Source organism: Manis javanica, chromosome 5, assembly GCF_040802235.1.
Source record: "Manis javanica isolate MJ-LG chromosome 5, MJ_LKY, whole genome shotgun sequence".
NCBI lineage: Eukaryota > Metazoa > Chordata > Mammalia > Pholidota > Manidae > Manis > Manis javanica.
In genome coordinates, this window is record NC_133160.1 from 167,698,652 (window position 1) to 167,717,808 (window position 19,157).

At 55.0% G+C, this 19,157-nt stretch overlaps 2 protein-coding genes across 5 annotated transcripts in view; one reads left to right on the plus strand and one right to left on the minus strand.

Moving 5' to 3' along the window:
- NSG1 (neuronal vesicle trafficking associated 1) overlaps positions 1-13,341 on the plus strand; it is a 28,403-nt gene extending 15,062 nt beyond the window's left edge. The window contains exons 4-5 of the mRNA XM_036991022.2: positions 4,838-4,948; positions 11,597-13,341. Of these exons, the coding sequence (XP_036846917.2) occupies positions 4,838-4,948; positions 11,597-11,797 (312 nt within the window). The 3' untranslated portion in view covers positions 11,798-13,341. The remainder of the gene's footprint in view (positions 1-4,837; positions 4,949-11,596) is intronic.
- Positions 13,342-14,013: 672 nt separating this feature from the next.
- STX18 (syntaxin 18) overlaps positions 14,014-19,157 on the minus strand; it is a 127,121-nt gene continuing 121,977 nt past the window's right edge. For all 4 annotated transcript variants that reach the window (XM_036991042.2, XM_036991028.2, XM_036991034.2 and 1 more), the window contains 4 exons: positions 18,771-18,829; positions 17,376-17,445; positions 14,961-15,041; positions 14,014-14,271 (listed from right to left, as the gene is read on the minus strand). In XM_036991042.2, coding sequence (XP_036846937.1) covers positions 14,176-14,271; positions 14,961-15,041; positions 17,376-17,445; positions 18,771-18,829 — 306 coding nt within the window. In that variant the 3' untranslated portion in view covers positions 14,014-14,175. The remainder of the gene's footprint in view (positions 14,272-14,960; positions 15,042-17,375; positions 17,446-18,770; positions 18,830-19,157) is intronic.

Sequence of the window (19,157 nt, forward strand, 5' to 3'; positions counted from 1 at the left end):
TTCAAGGGACAGGCTTAAGGATGTCACCTCTCTCCAGGACTTGAGATCATGTTTTATTTTTTTTAACTGAGGTATAATTGGCAGATGGCATTATATTAGTTTTACATGTGCAACATATTCAGTATTTGTGTATATTGCAACAGGACCACCGCAGTCAGTCTAGTTAACATCCATCATTGTAGTTAAACTGTCTTTCTTCTGAGGAGAGCTTTGAAGATGTACTCTCTTAGCGGCTTTCAAATATGCAGTGCAGTGTCAACTGTACCTACATCCCCGGGACTGCTCTTAAACTGAAGTGCATACCTTTTGATCCCCTTCACCCATTTTGCCCAGCCCCATCCTCTGCCTCTGGGAACCGCCATCTGTTCTCAGTATCCATGAGCTTGGTTGGTTTTTTTAGATTCCATATATATGTGAGATAGTATGGTATTTGCCTTTTTCTGACTTACTTCACTTAGCACAATGCCCTCAAGGTGCATCCGCGTTGTAAATGGCAAGATTTCCTTCTTTATATGGCTGAATAATGTATGCCACTGTATGTATGTGCCACATGCATTCCTCCACTGATGGACATTTAGGTTGCTTCCATGTCTTGGTTATTGTGCATAATGCTGCTATGAACATGGGCATATAAATACTTGTATATAAAGTCCCTGCTTTCAATTCTTTGGGGTACACACTCAGAAATAGAACTGGGTCATACTGTAATTCAGTTTTTATTTTTTTAAGAATCTCCATACTGTTTTTCATAGCAGCTGCACCAATTTTCACTCCCCCCAACAGTGCACAAGGGTTTCCTTTCCTCCATATCCTCGCCAGCACTAGTTATTTCCAGTCCTTTTGGTTATAGCCTTTCTAATAGGCAATCCATATCTCACTGTGGATTTGGTTTGCATTTCCCTGATTAGTGATGGGAGCATCTTTTCATGTGCCTATTGGCTGTATATCTGTATGTCTTCTTTGAGAAAATGTCTATTTAGATCTTCTGCCCACTTTTAAAAAATTGGACTGCTTTTTGCTGTTGAGTTGTATGAGTTCTTTATATATTTTGGATATTAGCCCCTTAGCAGATACATGATTTGCAAAGATGTCCTTCTGTTCATCAGGTTGCTTTGTCATTTTGTTGGTGTCCTTTGCTGTGCACAAGCTTTTAAATCTGATGTGGTCCCACTTGCTTACTTTGCTTGTGCTGTCTTTTGGTGTCAAATCCAAAAAATCATTTCCAAGACCAAGGAGATTATCATCTGTTTTCTTTTAAGAGTTTTATGGTTTCAGGTCTTGTGTTCAAGTCTTCAGTCAATTTTGGGTTGACTTTTTGTGTATGGCATTAGACCGTGGTCCAGTTTCACTCTTTTGCATGTGGCTGTTTTTCCAATACCATTTATTGAAGAGAAATATGGCTCTTATTCTGTCACATTGATCTATATGTCTGTTTTTATGCCAATACCATACTGTTCTGATTAATAGAGCTTTGTGATATAGTTTGAAATTAGGGTGCATGATGCCTCCAGGTTTGTTCTTCTTTAATCAAGATTGCTTTGGCCATTTAGGGTCTTTTGTGAGGCTTTACAGAGTTAGTATTGTTTGTTCTAGTTCTGTGAAAAATGCCGTTGGAATTTTGATAGGATTGCACTGAACTCTAGATTGCTTTGGGGTAGTATGGGCATTATAACAGTACTGATTCTTCTAATCCATGAACACAGAATATCTTTCCAATCTATTTGTGTTGTTTCCCACTTCACTCATCAATGTCTTACCAGTTTTCCGAAGTACAGATATTTTCCCTCCTTGCTTAAATTTATTCCATTACTTGATTTTTTTTCATGCAATTGCAAATGGAATTGTTTTCCCAATTTCTATTTCTGATAGCTCATTACTGGTGCATAGAAATGCAACAGATTTCTGTATATTGATTTTGTATCTTGCAACTGTACTGAATTTGTTGATTAGTTCTAACAGTTATTTGGTGGAGTCTTTAGTATTATGTCCTATACATTATCATGTCATCTGCAAATAATGACAAGTCTTAGTTCTTTCTGATTTGGATGTCTTTTCTTTCTTTTTCTTGCCTAATTGCTTTGGCTAGGACTTCAATACTGTGTTGAATCAAAGTGGCAAGAGTGGGCATACTTTTCTTGTTCCTGACTTTTGAGGAAAAGCCTTTAGCTTTTCACAATTAAGTATGTTGTTAGCTTTGGGTTTGTCATACATGACCTTCATTATGTTGAGGTTTATTCCTTCTATACATACTGTGTTGAGAGTTTTTATAAATGGATGTTGAATCTTATCAAATGCTTTTTCTGCATGTATTGAGATGATCATAGGATTTTTATCCTTCATTTTGTTAATGTGTATCACATTGAGTGAGTTGTGGATGTCAAACCATTCTTGCATCCCTCGAGTGAATCCCAGTTGATCATGGTATATGATCTTTTTAATGTATTGTTGAATTCAGTTTGCTACTATTTTGTCAGGGAGCTCATATTCTAACAAGGTTTCTTAATCTGTTGCATGCCATAACCTCTTCTTGGAATGATGTTTTCAAATGCCTGAGGTAAAGTACAAAGGCTTATGAAGGAGGCCAGGTATACTGAACACCATTCACTCCATGGACCACCCTGGATGCTGCTCTAGACTGTGGAGAGCCCCTGAAGCTGCCCTCCCACCTCCAGTGGCTGTCAGCAGGTGGCTGGGTCCCAGGCAGGGCAGATTTGGGGTGGGGGTGGGGCAGTAGCTGGGGTGAGTGTGGGGAAGGAACCTTGGTTAGGAGGCAGTGGGCATGGGGAAGACTGTGTGGCCTAGGTTGAGAGCCCAGCCTTGCATCTCCCAACTGTGCAACCTGGTGAGCGAGGGAATGACAGTGGTGACAGCCGCAGTGACAAGGGCACACAGTTTATGCCCAGTGCCCACCATGTCCTGGAGCTGTCCTCAGCAGGACTGCATTGAGTCCTCAGGCATCCCAGCGGCCCTGGGAGCTGGGTCCTCTCCCTGCCGCCTGCAGGCAGGAGCCTGGGCCCAGAGCTGCTGACTGCCTCCACGAAACCCTGGCAGCAGGGGCTGAACTGAGACTCTGAGCACCACAGGGCTGCTGCTCTTCTCAGGAATCCCTGCACGTGCTCTGGCTGCTCCCGGGGCTGCCGCGTCCCCTTCCTGGTGGGTTTGACTGCCTTTGTCACCTAGCTCCAGACCCAGTTACCTCTGCCGTCTCCCTGGACTGCCCAGGGCCAGGGGGCTGTGTCCTCGCTGTGTGCTGCAGCCACCGCAGGAACTCAGAGGTGCTCTGGGCTGAGGTTGTCCAGAGTGGAGTTTCTCTGGCCAGGAGAGAGGGTGACGGCCCTGACAGTCCAGGCGAGGGGTCACAGGGAGGACAAAGGGGGTGGAGGGATAGACACATTGATGGGGACATGAAGGGCCTAATCTGAAGTGATGCTGAGACTTCTTGCCTGCCTGGGGGTCTCAGAGGCCATTTCCTGGGCCAGGGTACACAAAGCGGGAGGGATGGGTGTCTTCCAGGCTGTAGTGGGTGTGAGCTGGGAGTGGTAGGGTTTAGAGATGGGGACTCATGGCTGGAGGGGCATGGCAGGTGGCCAGGGTGGCCTTGCAGGGAGAAGGGGAGCAGGGGGTGTGATGGGCTGGCCTGGAGCGAGGTGACAGGGCCTCCTGGGTCATGTCCTTCAGTTCCTAGCCACCCTGCTGACATGGCCTGGCCAATGTCCCCAGCCTCAGGCTTGGGAGAATTCTGCACCTGGAGATTAACAGCCTGGGCAGTGGGGGCAGGGCACAGTGACAGGGTGGGCACCCAGTGCAGTGGTTATTAGGATTCTTTATGGGCACGTACCAGCCTCACAGCAGCTGGGAGGTGGAGAACCCTGGTCTCATGTCACAGGTGAGGGGACTGTGGCTCAGAAAGGTTCGGGGGCTTCTAGGGCCACCCAGCGGGTGAGCTGTAGAGCTGCAGGTGAAACTTGGACCCCAGGGCCTGGGTTGGCACCCACGGCCCCTCTGCTCACCTGAGTGGGGAGGCCACCTGTCGGGGGCAAGGCCTGTGCCTCCCCTATCTGAGCCTGAGGGGCCGTGCATGTCTGTTTAGCCTTAGGAGCTGCTCTTACCTCTGCCGGGCAGTGCCCAGCAGCCATGTGAGCATCTTTGAGGCTCAGATCCAGTGTCATTTTGTCCCCCGTGTCCCATGTCCTCCAGCTGGGGCAGGATCTCCCACCATCACGCCTTCCCTTCTGTCGTGCATTCACTGGCAGTGTTAGCTGAGTGCCTACTGTGTGCTGGCTGGCACATGCCAGGAGCTCGGCCTACAGCGGCTAAGGCCGAATTCTTGTGCTGGAGGCCGCCCTCTAGGGAGCACGAGGACACTGTCCAGGGCGGAGGTGATGGGGGCTCAGGAGGTTCTGTCTTTCCTTTGAAACTGCTCCCAGCTCAAGGGCAGGGCTGGTGTCCAGGACGCAGGGGGCATCTGTGGAGCAGCTCATTAGCTGGCAGCTGATGATGTCGCCTCAGTGACTAGGGGCAGTCAGAAGGGCAGCCCACAGCCACAGCTCAGTCATGTGCTCAAGTGTCCACGAGGCTAGATCACATCCATACCTGAGCTCTGTGCAGGCCTGGAATACTGAAAAAGAGCTAATTAACAATAAAGGTCACCAACGGGTGTGTTGAAATGAAATGAGTACAGGAAGTTGCCCAGTGAGCGGGGATGCTGCTGACCTCGCGTCCCCAGAGGCCTCCTGGGCTTTGTGTTTCTGTGCCCCGGGGCTTGGCTGTGCATGCCTGGCTGGTGGCGCCGCTCACGGGTCTTCCCAGCCAACTGATGTCTTGCCTCTGCCCGCAGGTCTCTGTGCTGGTCCTCTTTGCCCTGGCCTTCCTCACCTGTGTCGTCTTCCTGGTTGTCTACAAGGTGTACAAGTACGACCGTGCCTGCCCCGATGGCTTCGTGCTTAAGGTAAAGCTCTGCCCCTCCCACCACCCCAGGACGCCTCTGCACTTTTTCCTCCTGCGTGAAAGCGCAGCGGCCGGGGACAGGCCCAGAGCAGCAGGCACCCTGGACTCCACAGCCCAGGCTGGCAGAGGGGTCCGGTCCTTGCGGAAGGTTCCATGGCATGGTGCCCCCTGTAGGGAGGAAGCTCCTGGGAACTGAGCACAGCAGGCAGCCTGGCTCAGGGCGACTGTGGGACCAATAGCAAGGGGGGACCACCGCCATACGAAAGAGGGAGGGCATGCAGGGGGACTCTGAGGCCTAGAGAGCGGGAGGGCGTGCCTGGGGCCACCAAGGCCTGGGAGCAGGGCTCAGGGGTGCCCTCCTGAGTGTGCCCCTAGCTGCCTGCTCCCGTGGCACCCCTGGCTGCTTGCTTTGCTGATGGAATGCCTGTCCCAGAAGCCCACAAGCGGCCTATAAGCCTACACACAGGACAATAGGATTAAATAAAGAGAAGTAAAGGGGGCAGGCGGTGTGGGGAGAAGGCGGTGCCGGAGGAAGGCACCTCGGCCTGAACCCCCTCCTGCTTCTCACATGCTCAGCCCCTGGGCCGGTGAGCCGCGGAAAACGCCACCCCTCCCAGGATCTGGTGCCGCTGAAATGAAAGCAGCCCCGTGGGCGTGGTGCTGAGCACGTCGCCAGCAGCGTGGTTTGCCAGCCATCGCCGGCTGGCTTTGCCAGTGAGGGACGCGGCCCGGGCCCGAGGCAGCAGGCAGGCGAGGGTCCACGCTGCCTAGCCGGGCCGCCGCCGCCGCCCTCGTCGCTGTTCTTAAGGCTTCCGACCTCTCATCTTTTTCACCCACAAGGGTGTTTCGTGCCTGCCATGTGCTGGCTGCCGCTGGAGTTCTGGGCGCTGGAACCCAGCCTGCACAGTCAGGGCAAGGTCGCCGTCTGAGAAGCTCCGACCGTCCACGTCATTATGTGCCGAGAAACAAAAGCAAAGCAGGGATATAGGGGCTGTGGTTTCCGGAAGGGCGGCCGGGCGGGGGCAGGGTGCGGAGGAGGCCCTGCCGTTGCGGCGGTGCGCGGCTGGGGAAGCACGGCCAGGCAGAGGGGTGTCGGTCCGCTAGGAGGCTCCAGAGACCCTGTGGTTTAAGGGCGGCCTACCCTCAGGGCTGGGCACTTGGTGGCCCGGGGAGGCTGGAGGTTTGGGGAGGCGACCCAGGAGGCTGCTGCAGGCTCCCCGTGTGGAAACAAGGGCCTGGGCTGGTGGGGGTGCCAGGCATGGAGACGGGGGCCCATGTGAGGTCAGCCTGGAAGACTGAGTGAGTCTGGGAGGTGGCCGAGGGACAGGAGGGAGGGCCTGGTCCAGATCTAGGGGACTCAGAGGGCTGAGACGTTATGGGGGAGGAGCAGCGTGGACGCAGGAGGGCCCTGCTGGGAGCCGCGGGGCGCAGGAAGTCCCTGCCTGGAGAGACGGCTTCCACATAGAGGCCAACGGCCCTCCTAGGAGGCCCCGGCTTTCCTTCCTGGCTCATGGGCTCCGGGCTGGGGATGCTCCCTGCATGGAGGGGCAGGCTGAAATCCTGAAGGCCAAGTTCTGCAGGTGTCCTGGCCCAGGTAGGGAGATGCGACCCTGGTTCTGACTCCCAGTGGAGGCTAGGAGAGGGCAGGCTATCTGTATGTCAGAAAGGCTCTACAGGTGATCCTGGCAGCCCTGGGGACTTGGGTCTGCTCATAAAGTGTTCTAGAGCTGTGCCTCTTGGGACATTGGCATTTTCCATTGGCAGCTAACAGGGTGGGGGTGGGGTGGGGTCTTCCTGGAGAACATAGTTAGGGGGGCTGAGAGCTGCTGGTTTGGATTTGACTGCTCTGGGCTAAATTAAAGCTGCAGCGGGAAAGGGAGGTGTGAATGTGCCCTGAGGTCCCCCCACTTTCTGCATGTCTGTGCTGTTATCACACGTAGACCCCAACCCTTTACAAGGACTTTTTGCTAAGCTATCCAGGTGCTCCCGGAAACCCTAGGAGATAGATACTATGAGATCCCCATTTACTAACAGGAGAATGGAGTGCAGAGGTGCTTGCCGTGGCCAGGGTCACAGTCTGCATTCATACACTCACTCAGCACCTGTTAAGTGCCTCTGGCTAGATGCTGGGCATGCAGCACTGGACAGAGTGAGTCAGGTCCCTGCCCTTGGGGCTTACATTCTAGTGGAGGAGACAAGGGGTGAGCAAGCAGACAGATATCCAGACGATCTGGCCACACTGAAGCGTCAGGCAGAGAAGGAACACAGGGTGACTGTGAGCGCCTAGGGCTGCCTCTTCCGGACGGGTGGTGGGGCTCCTCTGGGCTGGGATCTCAATGAGGAGGAGTCTGTGTGGCCGCAGGGGTGGGGACCTGCTCTGGGCCTTGGACGAGGACACTGGCTGGGCTGGGTCTTGTTGAGCCCCAGGCAGAGGGAGCCATGGGAAGGGCTGGTGGGCACAGGTGCCACAGAGGTTGTGGTGCGCCGGGAGGGGCGGGGACCCAAGGCAGGTGCCTGTGCCTGGGGCTGTGGTGAGCGTCCCTCAGCGCTTCCAGGTGGCCCCAAGTGAAGGAGTGTCACCAGGGGATTCCTGGCAGGTGTGGGCTGGGAAGGATGCCAGGTTTTGGCTTTTTTTTAAACTGTGAAGTTACATAGGAGGATCATGGTTTTAAACTTGAGATTAGATTGCCCCAAACCCCACAATGTTCCTACATCTGGGTGTCCTTGGGGACTATGTCAGTGCACAAATGTGCTCTCTGTCACACGGGCTGAGTGTGGGAGGGCCTTCACAGCGCCGACCAGGATCGGGGCTGTCGGGAGCACGTCTCCTCATTACCTCACTGGTCCCGTTACCATTGTCATTTTCTGGCACAGAGGTTCTGTGACCTCTGCAAGTACACGGACAGACGATATGCAGCTCTGTGTCCTGGCCTTGCCCGGGCTGCACCTGCTGTCCCCTGGGTCCCCCTGTGGCCTCCCTGGCACGCTCTCCTCACAGTGTTCCTGTGCAGGCGCCAGCCTGACCCTCCCTGGCCCGGGCTGGAGCCAAGCAGCTCACTTGGCAGGTGTTGGCCGCCTCACAAGGCCTTTCGGGGCCCTCAGAGGCAGGTGGGGGGGGATAGAGTGAGGGGCAGGCTGGGGAGGAGGGTAGCCACCTGCGTGCCGGCCTGCCCGGGCAGAAGGGCTGTTGGCCTCTGCAGGCTCGCTGCTTCCCAGTGTCCCGGTGTGCTGGGGACGTGACGCTGACGAGACGAGGGTGTCACTTTGGCAGTGCCCCTTCTAGCCTTATCTTTACTGTCCTCTGTGTGACCCTGGACACATCCTGGCTTCTTTCCTGAGCTGCCATCCACTGACTTTAGATGTCACAGCAACTCAGGAAGCATGACTCTGCAGCCCCTAAAGCTCAGAGCAGCGGGAGCTCCCGAGGCCCCCAGTGTGTCCCGGAGACGCCAGATGAGGGCGTGCCGGGTGCAGGCGGTGGCTGTCCCCTGCAGTCCCTCCCCAGAAAGAGCCCTTTGTGTTCCCCGGAGACTGGCAGCTGCTTCTGGTCCTTACATTCCAGGGTCTGGTGTGCTGGTGAGGAGACGCCTCTCCAGGGGCAGGGTGGTGTCTGGCTGAGGGGAAGCATGCGTTCATTATTTCCCATCTTCAGCCCGGTGGCAGTGAGTCACACGTCTCTGGGGAGAGACAGCAGCTGCAGAACCCGAACAGGGACACAGGCCCTGCCTGGGGACCTGAGGAACGGGGACTTGCCGCCAGGATCACTTGTTTATAAGCCTCTCCGAGGCCCCAGTGCTCACGCAGCTCCCCCGGGCCCCCGAACTGCCCCTTCTCCCCCCACTCACGTCCTCCCAGACCAGCACTCATGAGACAGTAGCTCGGGGGCCAGGCCTGAAGTGGGGACGACACCAGCACAGCCATCATCAGCCATGATAAGCAGGCACCACCCTCCCTCTGCCAAGAGCCAGACCTGCCACCTCCTAGTTTTTGAGCAGCCGAGTTCACGTTCCCTGAGGCCATGGCTTGGGGCAAGGGGTGAGCAAGGTGTGGCGTGCGCCCCATGGGGTTCTGGCCTTGGCCCAGGACTGGCCCCTCATGGCAGGCAGCCCACCTGAGGGAGAGCCTGCCTGGCCACCGCTGTTAGCCTCACGCTGATGCCTTTTGCGGACACATGGTTGGTACCCTGTGAGGTGGGGAGCGGGAGCTTCCTCACTCAGAGACAGAACAAGCCTCTGAATCTGTGGTGGGAGCTGTGCTGTGACCAGGGTGTCATCCTTTCTCTATGTAAATCTCGTGCTCAGCCCTGTGTCCCTGCTCCTGAGCACAGGCGGCAGCCAGGCCACCTCAAGTGCGGAGGCCTCCAGGTCCAGAGGGTGACGCTGTGGCCTGGTGCCAAAGGGGGTGTCTCGGGCGTGGCGTTCACCCGGTTCTGGTCACGGGCTCCCACTGGGCAGGCCTCCCAGCCCCCTGAGCCCTGTAGGGGGAGCAGCGTGGCCCCCGAGGGTCCTGAAGGCTGGGGCCGGAATGCAGTGAGTGCCAGGGCAGGGGAGCTGAGGTCTGTGGCCTAGGCCCCCTGTGCCAGGCTGGGTTTCAGGCTTCCAGCAGTCGGGGAAAAGAATGGTTCCACCCCACGGCCCCCGCAGTGGAGCTCAGGGCCCACGTTTCCTGCTGTTCCGAGCCCAGCGGGTCACCTGCCGGCAGACTCTCGGGCGGCACCTCTGCCCAGGAGGCCCAGGCTGGGGCTTGGGTCTTACACTCCCTGGTGTGACTGCAGGGTAACCTCACCACTCTGGGTCTCACCTGCCCTGCCTCTGAAACAGGACCAATGGGACCCACCTCATGGTGAGAGAAGGTAGACGGAAGGCATTTGGCAGCTGGTCGGTGCAGGAGGTCAGAGGAGGGAATCTCCCAGCAAACAAGGCAGAGCTAACCTGCCTTTAGCTTCCAGAGACCGAGGGCAGCCCAGGTTGGGGCAAGGCCGGGGCTCCCAGAGGGTCCCCAGTGCTTCCTGGGCTGGTGTGCTGTCTCCTGGTGCCACGTCCCCGGTGCAGCAGCCACCCTAGCAGAGATGCTGCCATCACAACTCCTGTCCTGTTCGCCACACTGCTTGCTCAGGGGAGGTAGACGAACGCCTTGAGCGGCTGGGTTCCTTGTGGCGCCCCAGGAGTTGGTTGGGGTGCTCAGGCTCCACATCCCGACTGTGCCCTTGCCAGCAGGGTGGCCATGGCTAGGACGCTGAACTCAGCAACACCTGCGGATGTTTATAAACAGATGGCCACAGCACAAGTGTGCTGAGACCCTTGGGTGGGGCTGAGGACCTGGGGTTTCAAGCTTCCTGGTGACTGTGAAGGTGGCCGGGGCCGGGACCCATCTTAACTGTAGTCTCACTGTCTGGTGGGAGACTGTGGTGTTTGATCGTGTGGGGCTTCAAGGGCTGTGGCTTCCACGAGATGGGCAGTTTCTCTCACACAGTAAAGTCGCAGCTGGAAGGCAGTGAGGCTCTGTGAGGACATCCCGGAGCCGGGATTCTGTCTCATGGTGCCCTGCCAGCCTCAGGGTGTTGCCCTCTATGGTCACCCCCAGCTGAGCGGCCATGAGAACAGTGGAGGACAAGCAGTATCCTTTAAGAGCACATCTAGAATCTATTCCTGTTATATCCACTCACCTCCTATTGGCTGTAGTTAGTCTCCTGGGCTCACCTGGCTGCAAGGAGGGCTGGGAAATGTAGTCTTTAGTTGGGTGCCCACTTAAGTCTGGGAGAAGGGGTGAAGACAGTCCACAACCCCACTTTCCTTGTGGGCTTGGTGAGGGATGTGCGGAGATGGTGTGTGCTCACCATCAGCTGTGGTGGGGGTGCTTAGGGCAGGCAGCCTCGCGTGCAGGATCTTAACCTTTTGGAGTCCTAGACTCTTGACAAGCTGTTGAGAGCAATGGCCTGATCTCCCCATCCGCGTGCTTCCCAGGGTTTCGTATTTGGTAGCAGTGACAGAGCCTCTTCCTTAGTGGACAGCTGCCTTAGGGCCCCCTACTCAGTGTGCCCACCTGGGGGCCGTGGTGACTTGCGGCTGCTGTCTGGTCACACTCACAGCTCCCAATAGGACCCTGCAGCTTGTGCAGGACCTGACCCTTGGGCGCCTGCTTGCTCTCCTCGTTTCCACCTTGCTGCTCCCATCTCTCTGCTCCTTGTGGGCTTGCATTCCTGCAGGCCAGGGCCTGTCTCCTTTGCCTCTGTGCTGTCCTTCCCCCCACCTGGCTGAGGCCTGCTAAGACCTAGCTCATGGGAACCTTTCTGACTTCCCTTCCTTCACTGAATATGCTGTTTTGATGGACATGTCAAAAGCTTCAGTTTTCTAGTAGCTTTAAAATAATGAGAACTAGTGTGAGATCATTAGTGAAGCAGGCAGGCCTCATGTTCTTAGAGTCCAAGGGCCACTCCGTCATGGCCTTGCTACAGATGTCTGTCCTGTTCTGAGTTACAGGGTCATGTGGTCACGGGGCTGGCCCTGGGCAGGACCCATGCCCACTCTTGCTCCTCAGTCCAAGTCCAGGGGAGGTGCTCTGCAGATACAGTTGGGTGTCAGCTGGAGACGCTCTGGCCCCCCTCCTCCATCCATGCACCCATGCCAACAGTCAGTCCCTTGTCTTTCAGAACGCCCAGTGCATTCCGGAAGGCTTGGAGAGCTACTATGCAGAGCAAGACTCCAATGCCCGGGAGAAGTTTTACACGGTCATCAACCACTACAACCTGGCCAAGCAGAGCATCACGCGCTCCGTATCGCCGTGGATGTCAGTGCTGTCGGAAGAGAAGCTGTCAGAGCAGGAGACCGAAGCCGCTGAGAAAGCAGCCTAGTGAGATGGGCAAGGTCCTTACAGTGTATCACTTGAAGGTAACAAAGGGACTCTGAGGGACATTTCATTAAATCTAATTACTGATAATTTAGAGGTTACTCATTTATGGTGCAACTTGCTTCTATTGGCTAATACTGCTTTGCAAATAAAACTTGCTGCAGACCACCCATGGGCATAAAGCCCAGTGCATCTCAGCATTGCTTAAAGAGCTGTGACGCCACTTGTCATGTTAAGGAATCTTGATTTAGCTGCTTACTGGGATTTACTGGATGTTGTCAAAGAATAAATTCACACTGGATATGCAAGGGGGTTGGACTTCAAATAATGCATTTTGTGGAATTGATTTTTTTAGACCACCTTGCTGTTACGAGCCTTATTCCACAGCCATACCTAGAGTGATCCCTGCTTTGCTAAGAGCAAGCCCCACCTCCCATTTGCTCCCTCCTCCCATCAGACGGCAACAGTGCTGAGGGCCAAGATGCACTGGAATGAGTGCTGGCAGCAGGCAGAGGCGCCTTCTCCTTTCCCATGCTCATGCTGAAGCACTAAGTGCTACAGGACACGTGGTTCCCCAGCCTTGGCACCTTGGTGTGCAGGGCACCAGGTAGAGAAGGCCAGGTGTTGCTCTAGTGCACCTAAGACTGTGAAAGCATGTGAGGTGAGGGGACTCTGGGAAAGGCAGACCCTGGGCCACAGGCTGCAGAACTCCGTCTCCCTGTAGGTAGTCGACTGCTCTGTGATGTGTTGCATAGAAAAGAAACCCCACTGGCCCTTTTATTCACTCCTATTATGAAAAAGTTCGCACTGACAGCCCTATTGGCAAGTTTTTAAAACATTCACTGGGCGGGACAAGTGAAGGTGTGACTGCTGGTAAGCCAGGGCTACTTTAGTTTTGATATTGTGCAAAGACCTCATCTGATGTAAGCAGCAGGCAGGCAAGGCTGGGAGGGGGCTCGCATGGCACCTGCCGATCTGATCATGACATTTCAATTCACAGTCTTGTAAGAAAATTGTTTCAACCTGAATCTTGACATTAAAGTGTGTTCAAAAAATTGCCAGTTAGATAAACTAAGTGTGTAAGACAATTAAATAGAAAAACATTCAGACATTTTCTTCCATGTTCCTTCAATGTGCTGTTTCTGGTGGACTTGTCAAGTTTCACTGGTTTTCAGTAGATCAAAAAAAAATGACAAATAGTGTACGATCTGCTGCAAACAAGCATGGTCATGGCCAACTCCATTACTGTTTCCTGAAATGTGCTTCCAAGACAAGCTATATTTTATTATAAAGAGTGTTTGGAAACCTTGACATCAGATAGTGGGTGTGTGTCACATGGCTGTTGGGAGGCTGGGACGCAACCGAGCAATAACTGCGTGCCAAACTGCCGTGCAGGTAAATACAGAAACCAACTCAAGCCCATGTAAACACAGTGCCTAGGCACCCAACCTGTATTTTCTGGTAGACATGTACTTTATTGACTGTAAACTCATTCACATGTAACTTTTGACATTTTCACTCTGCAAATAAAGAACACAAGGATCCCTGTGGCTGCCCGGTGAACTGTCTGTAGAGCACCTGCATTGTGCAAGGAGCAGTGCAGAGCCATCGGCAACCCGTGCCCTGGTGGGGCCCACGGACATCAGGATGCTTTCTGCACAGACAGGGCCACAGAAGTCTCATGCTTCCAGTGACGAGTAGGTGTTCCTGCCTGCACATCCCACAGGGTCAGCAGCAGAGGCCCAAGAGCAGTAGCATCTGTTTCTCCTCTTAACAAAAATTCCTGGGGCCCCCTGCCCACCCGCCAGGAAAGGGTTCTGGGAGAAGCAGGCCGGGCGGCCCCTTGCTGATGACCCCAGAGTCCATCCCCACACTGCTCCCCCAACAGGAAGCAGGCAGGCATCCACTGAATTGCTATACTTGGACCCACTGGCCAATGTGAAGTGGCTATAATTGCATTTGTTAGATTAAAAGGGCGAAGGTGAGTTTTCTTTTCTACAATACAGTGACTCTGATAGTATCAGTCGGCTCAGGCAGACAAGAAGCCACAGGAAACAAAGAAATGATCATTTGTTGTGAGAAGTTATCGCTAGGCAGCACGCGTCGCAGCCGCCAGAGGGAAGGTCGGTGCCCGGCTCTGACCCCCTCAGCACGGGCAGCTCCCAGTTCACACGCAGCCCCTCCCATCCCAGCCATCTGCCTCAGGACTGTTACACAGACCACCTTCCATTTGTGTTTTATTTTTCAGACACTAATTGGGCTTAAAACCACAGGTCTGGGTGCCCCTTTTGTCAGTCCCCCCACCCCATGGCTCTGCAGTAAATTCCAGTGGCAGCCGCGTCCCGGTGCTGGAGCCCACGCTTGCCAGGAGAGGTGGGCAGCCTAGCTGTCGTACCAGTCGAGGAACAGCAAGGAGAAGGAGCACATCACCAGGAAGAAGAGGACCCACACTCGGAAGCCGGCGTTGTTCTTGATGGCCTGGGGTTGGGGGAGCACGGGTGCGCGTGTCACACAGGGTCTGCACACCCCCCCTGCCGGCCGGGACTCTACTGCTGGGTCCTCAGCTTACCTTGAGTAGATGACTTGATTATTAAGCCAGAAAGAGGGTTTAGAATTCACCACAAGAGGGTTGTGTTTCCCTCACTGGTCAGCCCTTACTTGAGGTCGGGCACCATTACCCCGGAAGCACCCCGGGAGGCCCGCATCTGTCCGGGGTTAAACCACGCCTGCTGGTTTGGGGCCCAGCCAGGCAATGGCAGAGGTGGCCCAGGAATGGTCCCATGTCCACCCAAACTCAAGGACCACGCTGAAGGGAAGTCCACTACACAGAGTCGACTGTAGTGGCCTCCGTGAACAGCGACCAGGGCTCCGGCCCTCGGGAGGGGCCCGACCAACTTTTCCAGTGGTGCCGGCCCTGGATTCTGGGGCTGGGCCTGCCCCTTGCTGATGGCGACCCCACTCACCCCGTATTGCTCCTTCAGAGGCAGTGAGTCACTGCTCAGTAACAGTGGGGCCAAGGGCTTGGCAGGGATGGAGTGCGACTGTCCAGTGCACAGCTGGACGTGGGCTCCACCCGGCAAGGCACCCGGGCAGCCCCCCAGTGAGGTGAATGCCGCTGCCGAAGCCAGTGCCTCACCGGATGAGACCAGGGCCTAGGCAGTACCCACCTCTCTGATGTCTTCATTGCCCTCCTTGATATTCTCAGTTGCTCCCACAACTAACTGGTGAATGCTATCAATGTCAGCTTCCTGCGGAGGGAAAGAGTGCAGATGAACACAGCCACCCCCTCCTTCCCCGCGTGTGCATCACGGTAACAGGGGCTGCCACCTACTAAGGGCCAGAGGCTGCACACGTATGAATCCATGAGCCCTCAGAGCACCCTGAGAGGCAGGCAGCACTATTTTATAAAAGGGAAACGTAAGGCTCAGAAGTTGAACAACTTGCCCAAAGTCATACAGCAACCAAGCGGCAGGACTAAGACTGGACCCCAGTGCCAATGCCCCTCCCATCTGCAGCCACTGCCTCTCCTGAGCCACTTGCCAGCAATAAGAGCCAAACACTGGGGGCCACTGGCTACAGGGCAGCCACCGCATGCCAGGGGCTTTCCCTCCGGCCTCTCAGTTATTTATAAAGTCCAGAGAAGCTAGCTTCAAAACGCATGTGCTTTAAAACACGTATGCTGGCTTCAAAAAAGTGCTCTGCATTTTATCACCACACCTCTAAAAGAAAAAAAAGTCTAAAATTTAAAAATCAAAACGGAGTGCAAGATATTTGCAAAAAGTGTTTAGTCCAAATACATGGAAGACTTAAGAAAGATGTGATCCTGGTCTTGTACATGGAACATCTAGCTAATAAGCACCAACCACTCCAGGCAATGAACAATGCAGACTGGTCTAGGAGTGGGGGGCTCCCTCCTAGGCGGGCGGATGTGGGGCGGGGAGGGCAGTGCAGCCCAGAGGGGGCTTTGAGAGAAACCTGAAAGAGTACTGCAGAGAGAAAAGCAACCTTTAGCCATCTGATTCCCAGCCAGGATGTCACACAGTCTAAGGTCGGGGCCGGGGACTGGCTTGGCTATGTGATCATGTTTTCGAAACTCGCCCTGGGAGCTCACTGACACTGGCTGTGCTCCCGTGAAGTAAGTCAATGCGAACAACTTGGCACATGCATGAAAACAACAGGATAGACCCAACTTTTCTCAGGTCTTGGAAATGCCCAGGAAGCCAGGCACTGCTCCTGCGCACCCCTCCCCAGGTGGCACGCTGGGGAAGTGAGGCAGGGCAGTGGTGTGGGCACTGGTTTTCCATCTACTCAGGCACATGTCCAGAACTGGAATAGCTGCTTCCCAACTGAGAACGAACCTCCTAACCAAAACCCAGTTGTCAGCAGCAATCAGCACTTCTCGGTATCCAGGGTGAGCGCAGGAGCATAAGCGATTGGCTGGAGAAGGCGGATGTCACTGCTCCTCGGCCAGCCAGAACCTCATGGCATTGCCTTGCACGCAGTAGTCTCCTTTGCCAGTGGCTGCGCTGTGCTAGTGAAATAGTACACAACCCAGGCGTGTCACAGCCACACCTAGAAGTGACAGTCCCCACGTACTGAGAGCCCACCAGGAGCCTGGAGTGTGTCAGGCACTTGCTATTCAGCTCTGAGAGTGACATCTGCCCCACTGGGCACAAGGGAAGGAGGCCAGGTCATGTGATGCGTGATGGGAGGCCCCATTAAGAGCCAGACTGACCCCTGCCACCTGGCCTCTGAGCCAGTTTCCCGTGCTGAGCTGCTCCGAGCAGGAGCCTGGGGCTCCGCTGTTGTGTGTCGGGTGGCTGAACTGATGGCCCGCAGGCTTCTCAGCGAGGCTTGGCATACATGTCCCCGAACAGTTCCTTCAACGTGCTTCCAAACCCGAACTTCCAAACTGTTTCAGCCTGAGGGCTCCCGACAGTGAGGCGACAAGTGGGGGAGCTTTGTGGGTTGAGTATTTTAAGCCAACTAGCCAAGTTTAGCACAGTGGAGAAAAATGATTCTGTCTTTTCAAATCCTCCACAGTCTGTGGATGCTGAAAACAAAAGGGCGAATGTGTCACGCCTCTAACACTCGTGCCAGGTACTGGCTGAAAGACTTTCAGAGCTGTAGGAAGGTAGAAATACCATGAAAACCCTTAAAGGAACAATCACGTTTCCTGTGAGGACACCATCTGAGCTGGCATCAGAGGGCCGAGGCTCCTAGAAACACTGTTCCTAGAGCTCTAGGAACACTGTTAATTGAAAAGCCATGTCCCATCAGGCATTGTGCCGGTTGTTCCCCTTGGGTTACCTCTGAGCCTTAAAACAAGCCTGCGGGGGTCACCGAGAACCCAGATGCACCTGACGCCCTCCTCTGTGCACTCCACCATGCAGGGCGGCCACTCAGTCCTGGCCTGGCCAGGCCCACGGGAGGCGTTCACCCAAGGAACGCCGGGAGCACTGCCTGGCCGGCAGCCACGGCACTGGGCACACGGCTGCAGAGATCACGCAGCTTCAGAAGAAATGTCCTGAGTTCTCAGTATAGCCCCCTTTTAAGCTCAAACTTAACTCTTTTTTCCTTACCTGTTGTAAAACCTTCTCTGTGAATATCTCTTGGAGTCTGGAAATTTCAACCACTTTCCCTTCAATTTGCCTTCATAAAAAAAAAAATTACTATATTAACAATTAGTACTTGGTAATCTTAACAGGAATGTCACACATTTCTAGAGCAATCATTTCTTCTAAGTGACAGAGAGGGGACACCGTGTCAGGCTTGGGAAGAGGAGAAAGACAGAGGGAAGTGGTTGCACCGGGTCTGTGTCACGGTCGCCCAGCTCGGGGCCTACCGTGCTGCTGGAGGTCGCAACCGGGAAAGCGGACCCTCGGTGCCCGCCTGCCTTCCGCTCTGCGTGACTGGCAGGAGCACACAGCGGCGCCACAGTCACAAAAGGCAAAATGGCCTCTGATGGTGAGGCCTGTGCATAGCCTCGTACCCACAGAAACAAGAAAACCTCAGAATCTGCTGACGGCCATCACTGTCATTGCTCAGGAGGGTAAGGAAAGTGTATTTCCCACTCAAACCCAGTCCCAGCTGGAAGGAAAAAGTCTGATTCTGCTTGAACGCGCGGTTCAGCACAGCAGCAGGAGAGGTGGCCAGGGGCCGTGCAGCAGCCGACTCAGCCCAGGAGGAAGCAGAGATGGTCCTGCTGTGTGGGGCCACGGCTCCTCCCAGACCACCTGGGGAAAGGCCAGGAGACTTGGCAGGAAGAGAGAGCTGCCCGGCGTGGGAGAAAAAGCGAGGTGGACATGGGCGGGGACAGTGATACTAAGAATCGGGAAGGACTAGGAGGCCCCCCTCTGAGGGCGGAAGGCCGCGGAACCCCTGGCGGCCGCCAGAGGGAGGCCCACACTCGTCTTCAGGGCTGGTGGGTGTGGGTACAGGGATTCCTTTGCTCTAGGGAAGGGCCCACAGGACGCCAAGGCTCCCGGTGCTCTGCCCAGTGCCAGCCTTCTTTCCAGAATGCTCCAAGCCCCAGAGTGCTTCCACAGGCAGCCCAGCTTGTGCGGTGTCAACGGCCCCTTTGGTGAGGGAGCAGCGAGACCCTGGCGGGCGGTTGGCAGGAGGACCTTTCCCTTTGTCAGCCGCTCTCAGCAGGTGCCCCAGTTCATCTTAGAATCGAGTCACCGTAAAAGCCCCCAGATGGAGCTATTAGTTCTCTGTGGGGTGACTTGCAGTCACTAACTGGCCGTCTCGGAGCAGCAGCGCCTGGGAGCTCCTTAGCAGCCTGCAGGAGCCACCTCTCACAAGTTGGAGGGAGGCAGTGAATTGGTGCAGCTTCCCTGACACCCCCACATGGCTCGGGGGGCTGCATCTGGCCCCAGGCCACAGATAACCGGGCAACAAAGTCAGTAAAGGTCCTAGTTCCTGGGAAAGTTGTGAACCAGGCCATGAGCTCAAAAAGGAACTGCATAACATACCTGACTTCATCAAACAGGTTGTTCATTTCCCCAATTAGGCGCTGATTTTCTTGTTCAAACTGTGAGGAAACAAACACATGAAAGATGACATACATAACTCTGAACTCAGTCTCCAAAGCCACACAGCCAAAGGCAGCGTCCAGCCAGGCGTCCGTACAGCCATCTTTGATCACCGCTGTCCCTCCCCCCAGCATAGTGGGAGCTGACGCTGCTACGAGACTGTGGGCACCGGCGTGAACGCATCCCTGCCCCGGGCAGAGAATGAAACCCACAGAGCAGGGCTGCCTGCGGCTTGACTGCTGCGTCCCACTCACCTGACTCCCAGCCTGCCTTCGCTGACGCCCACCATGAGAGTGCGGTGGCACGGGCATCATGTTACCCTGCCGC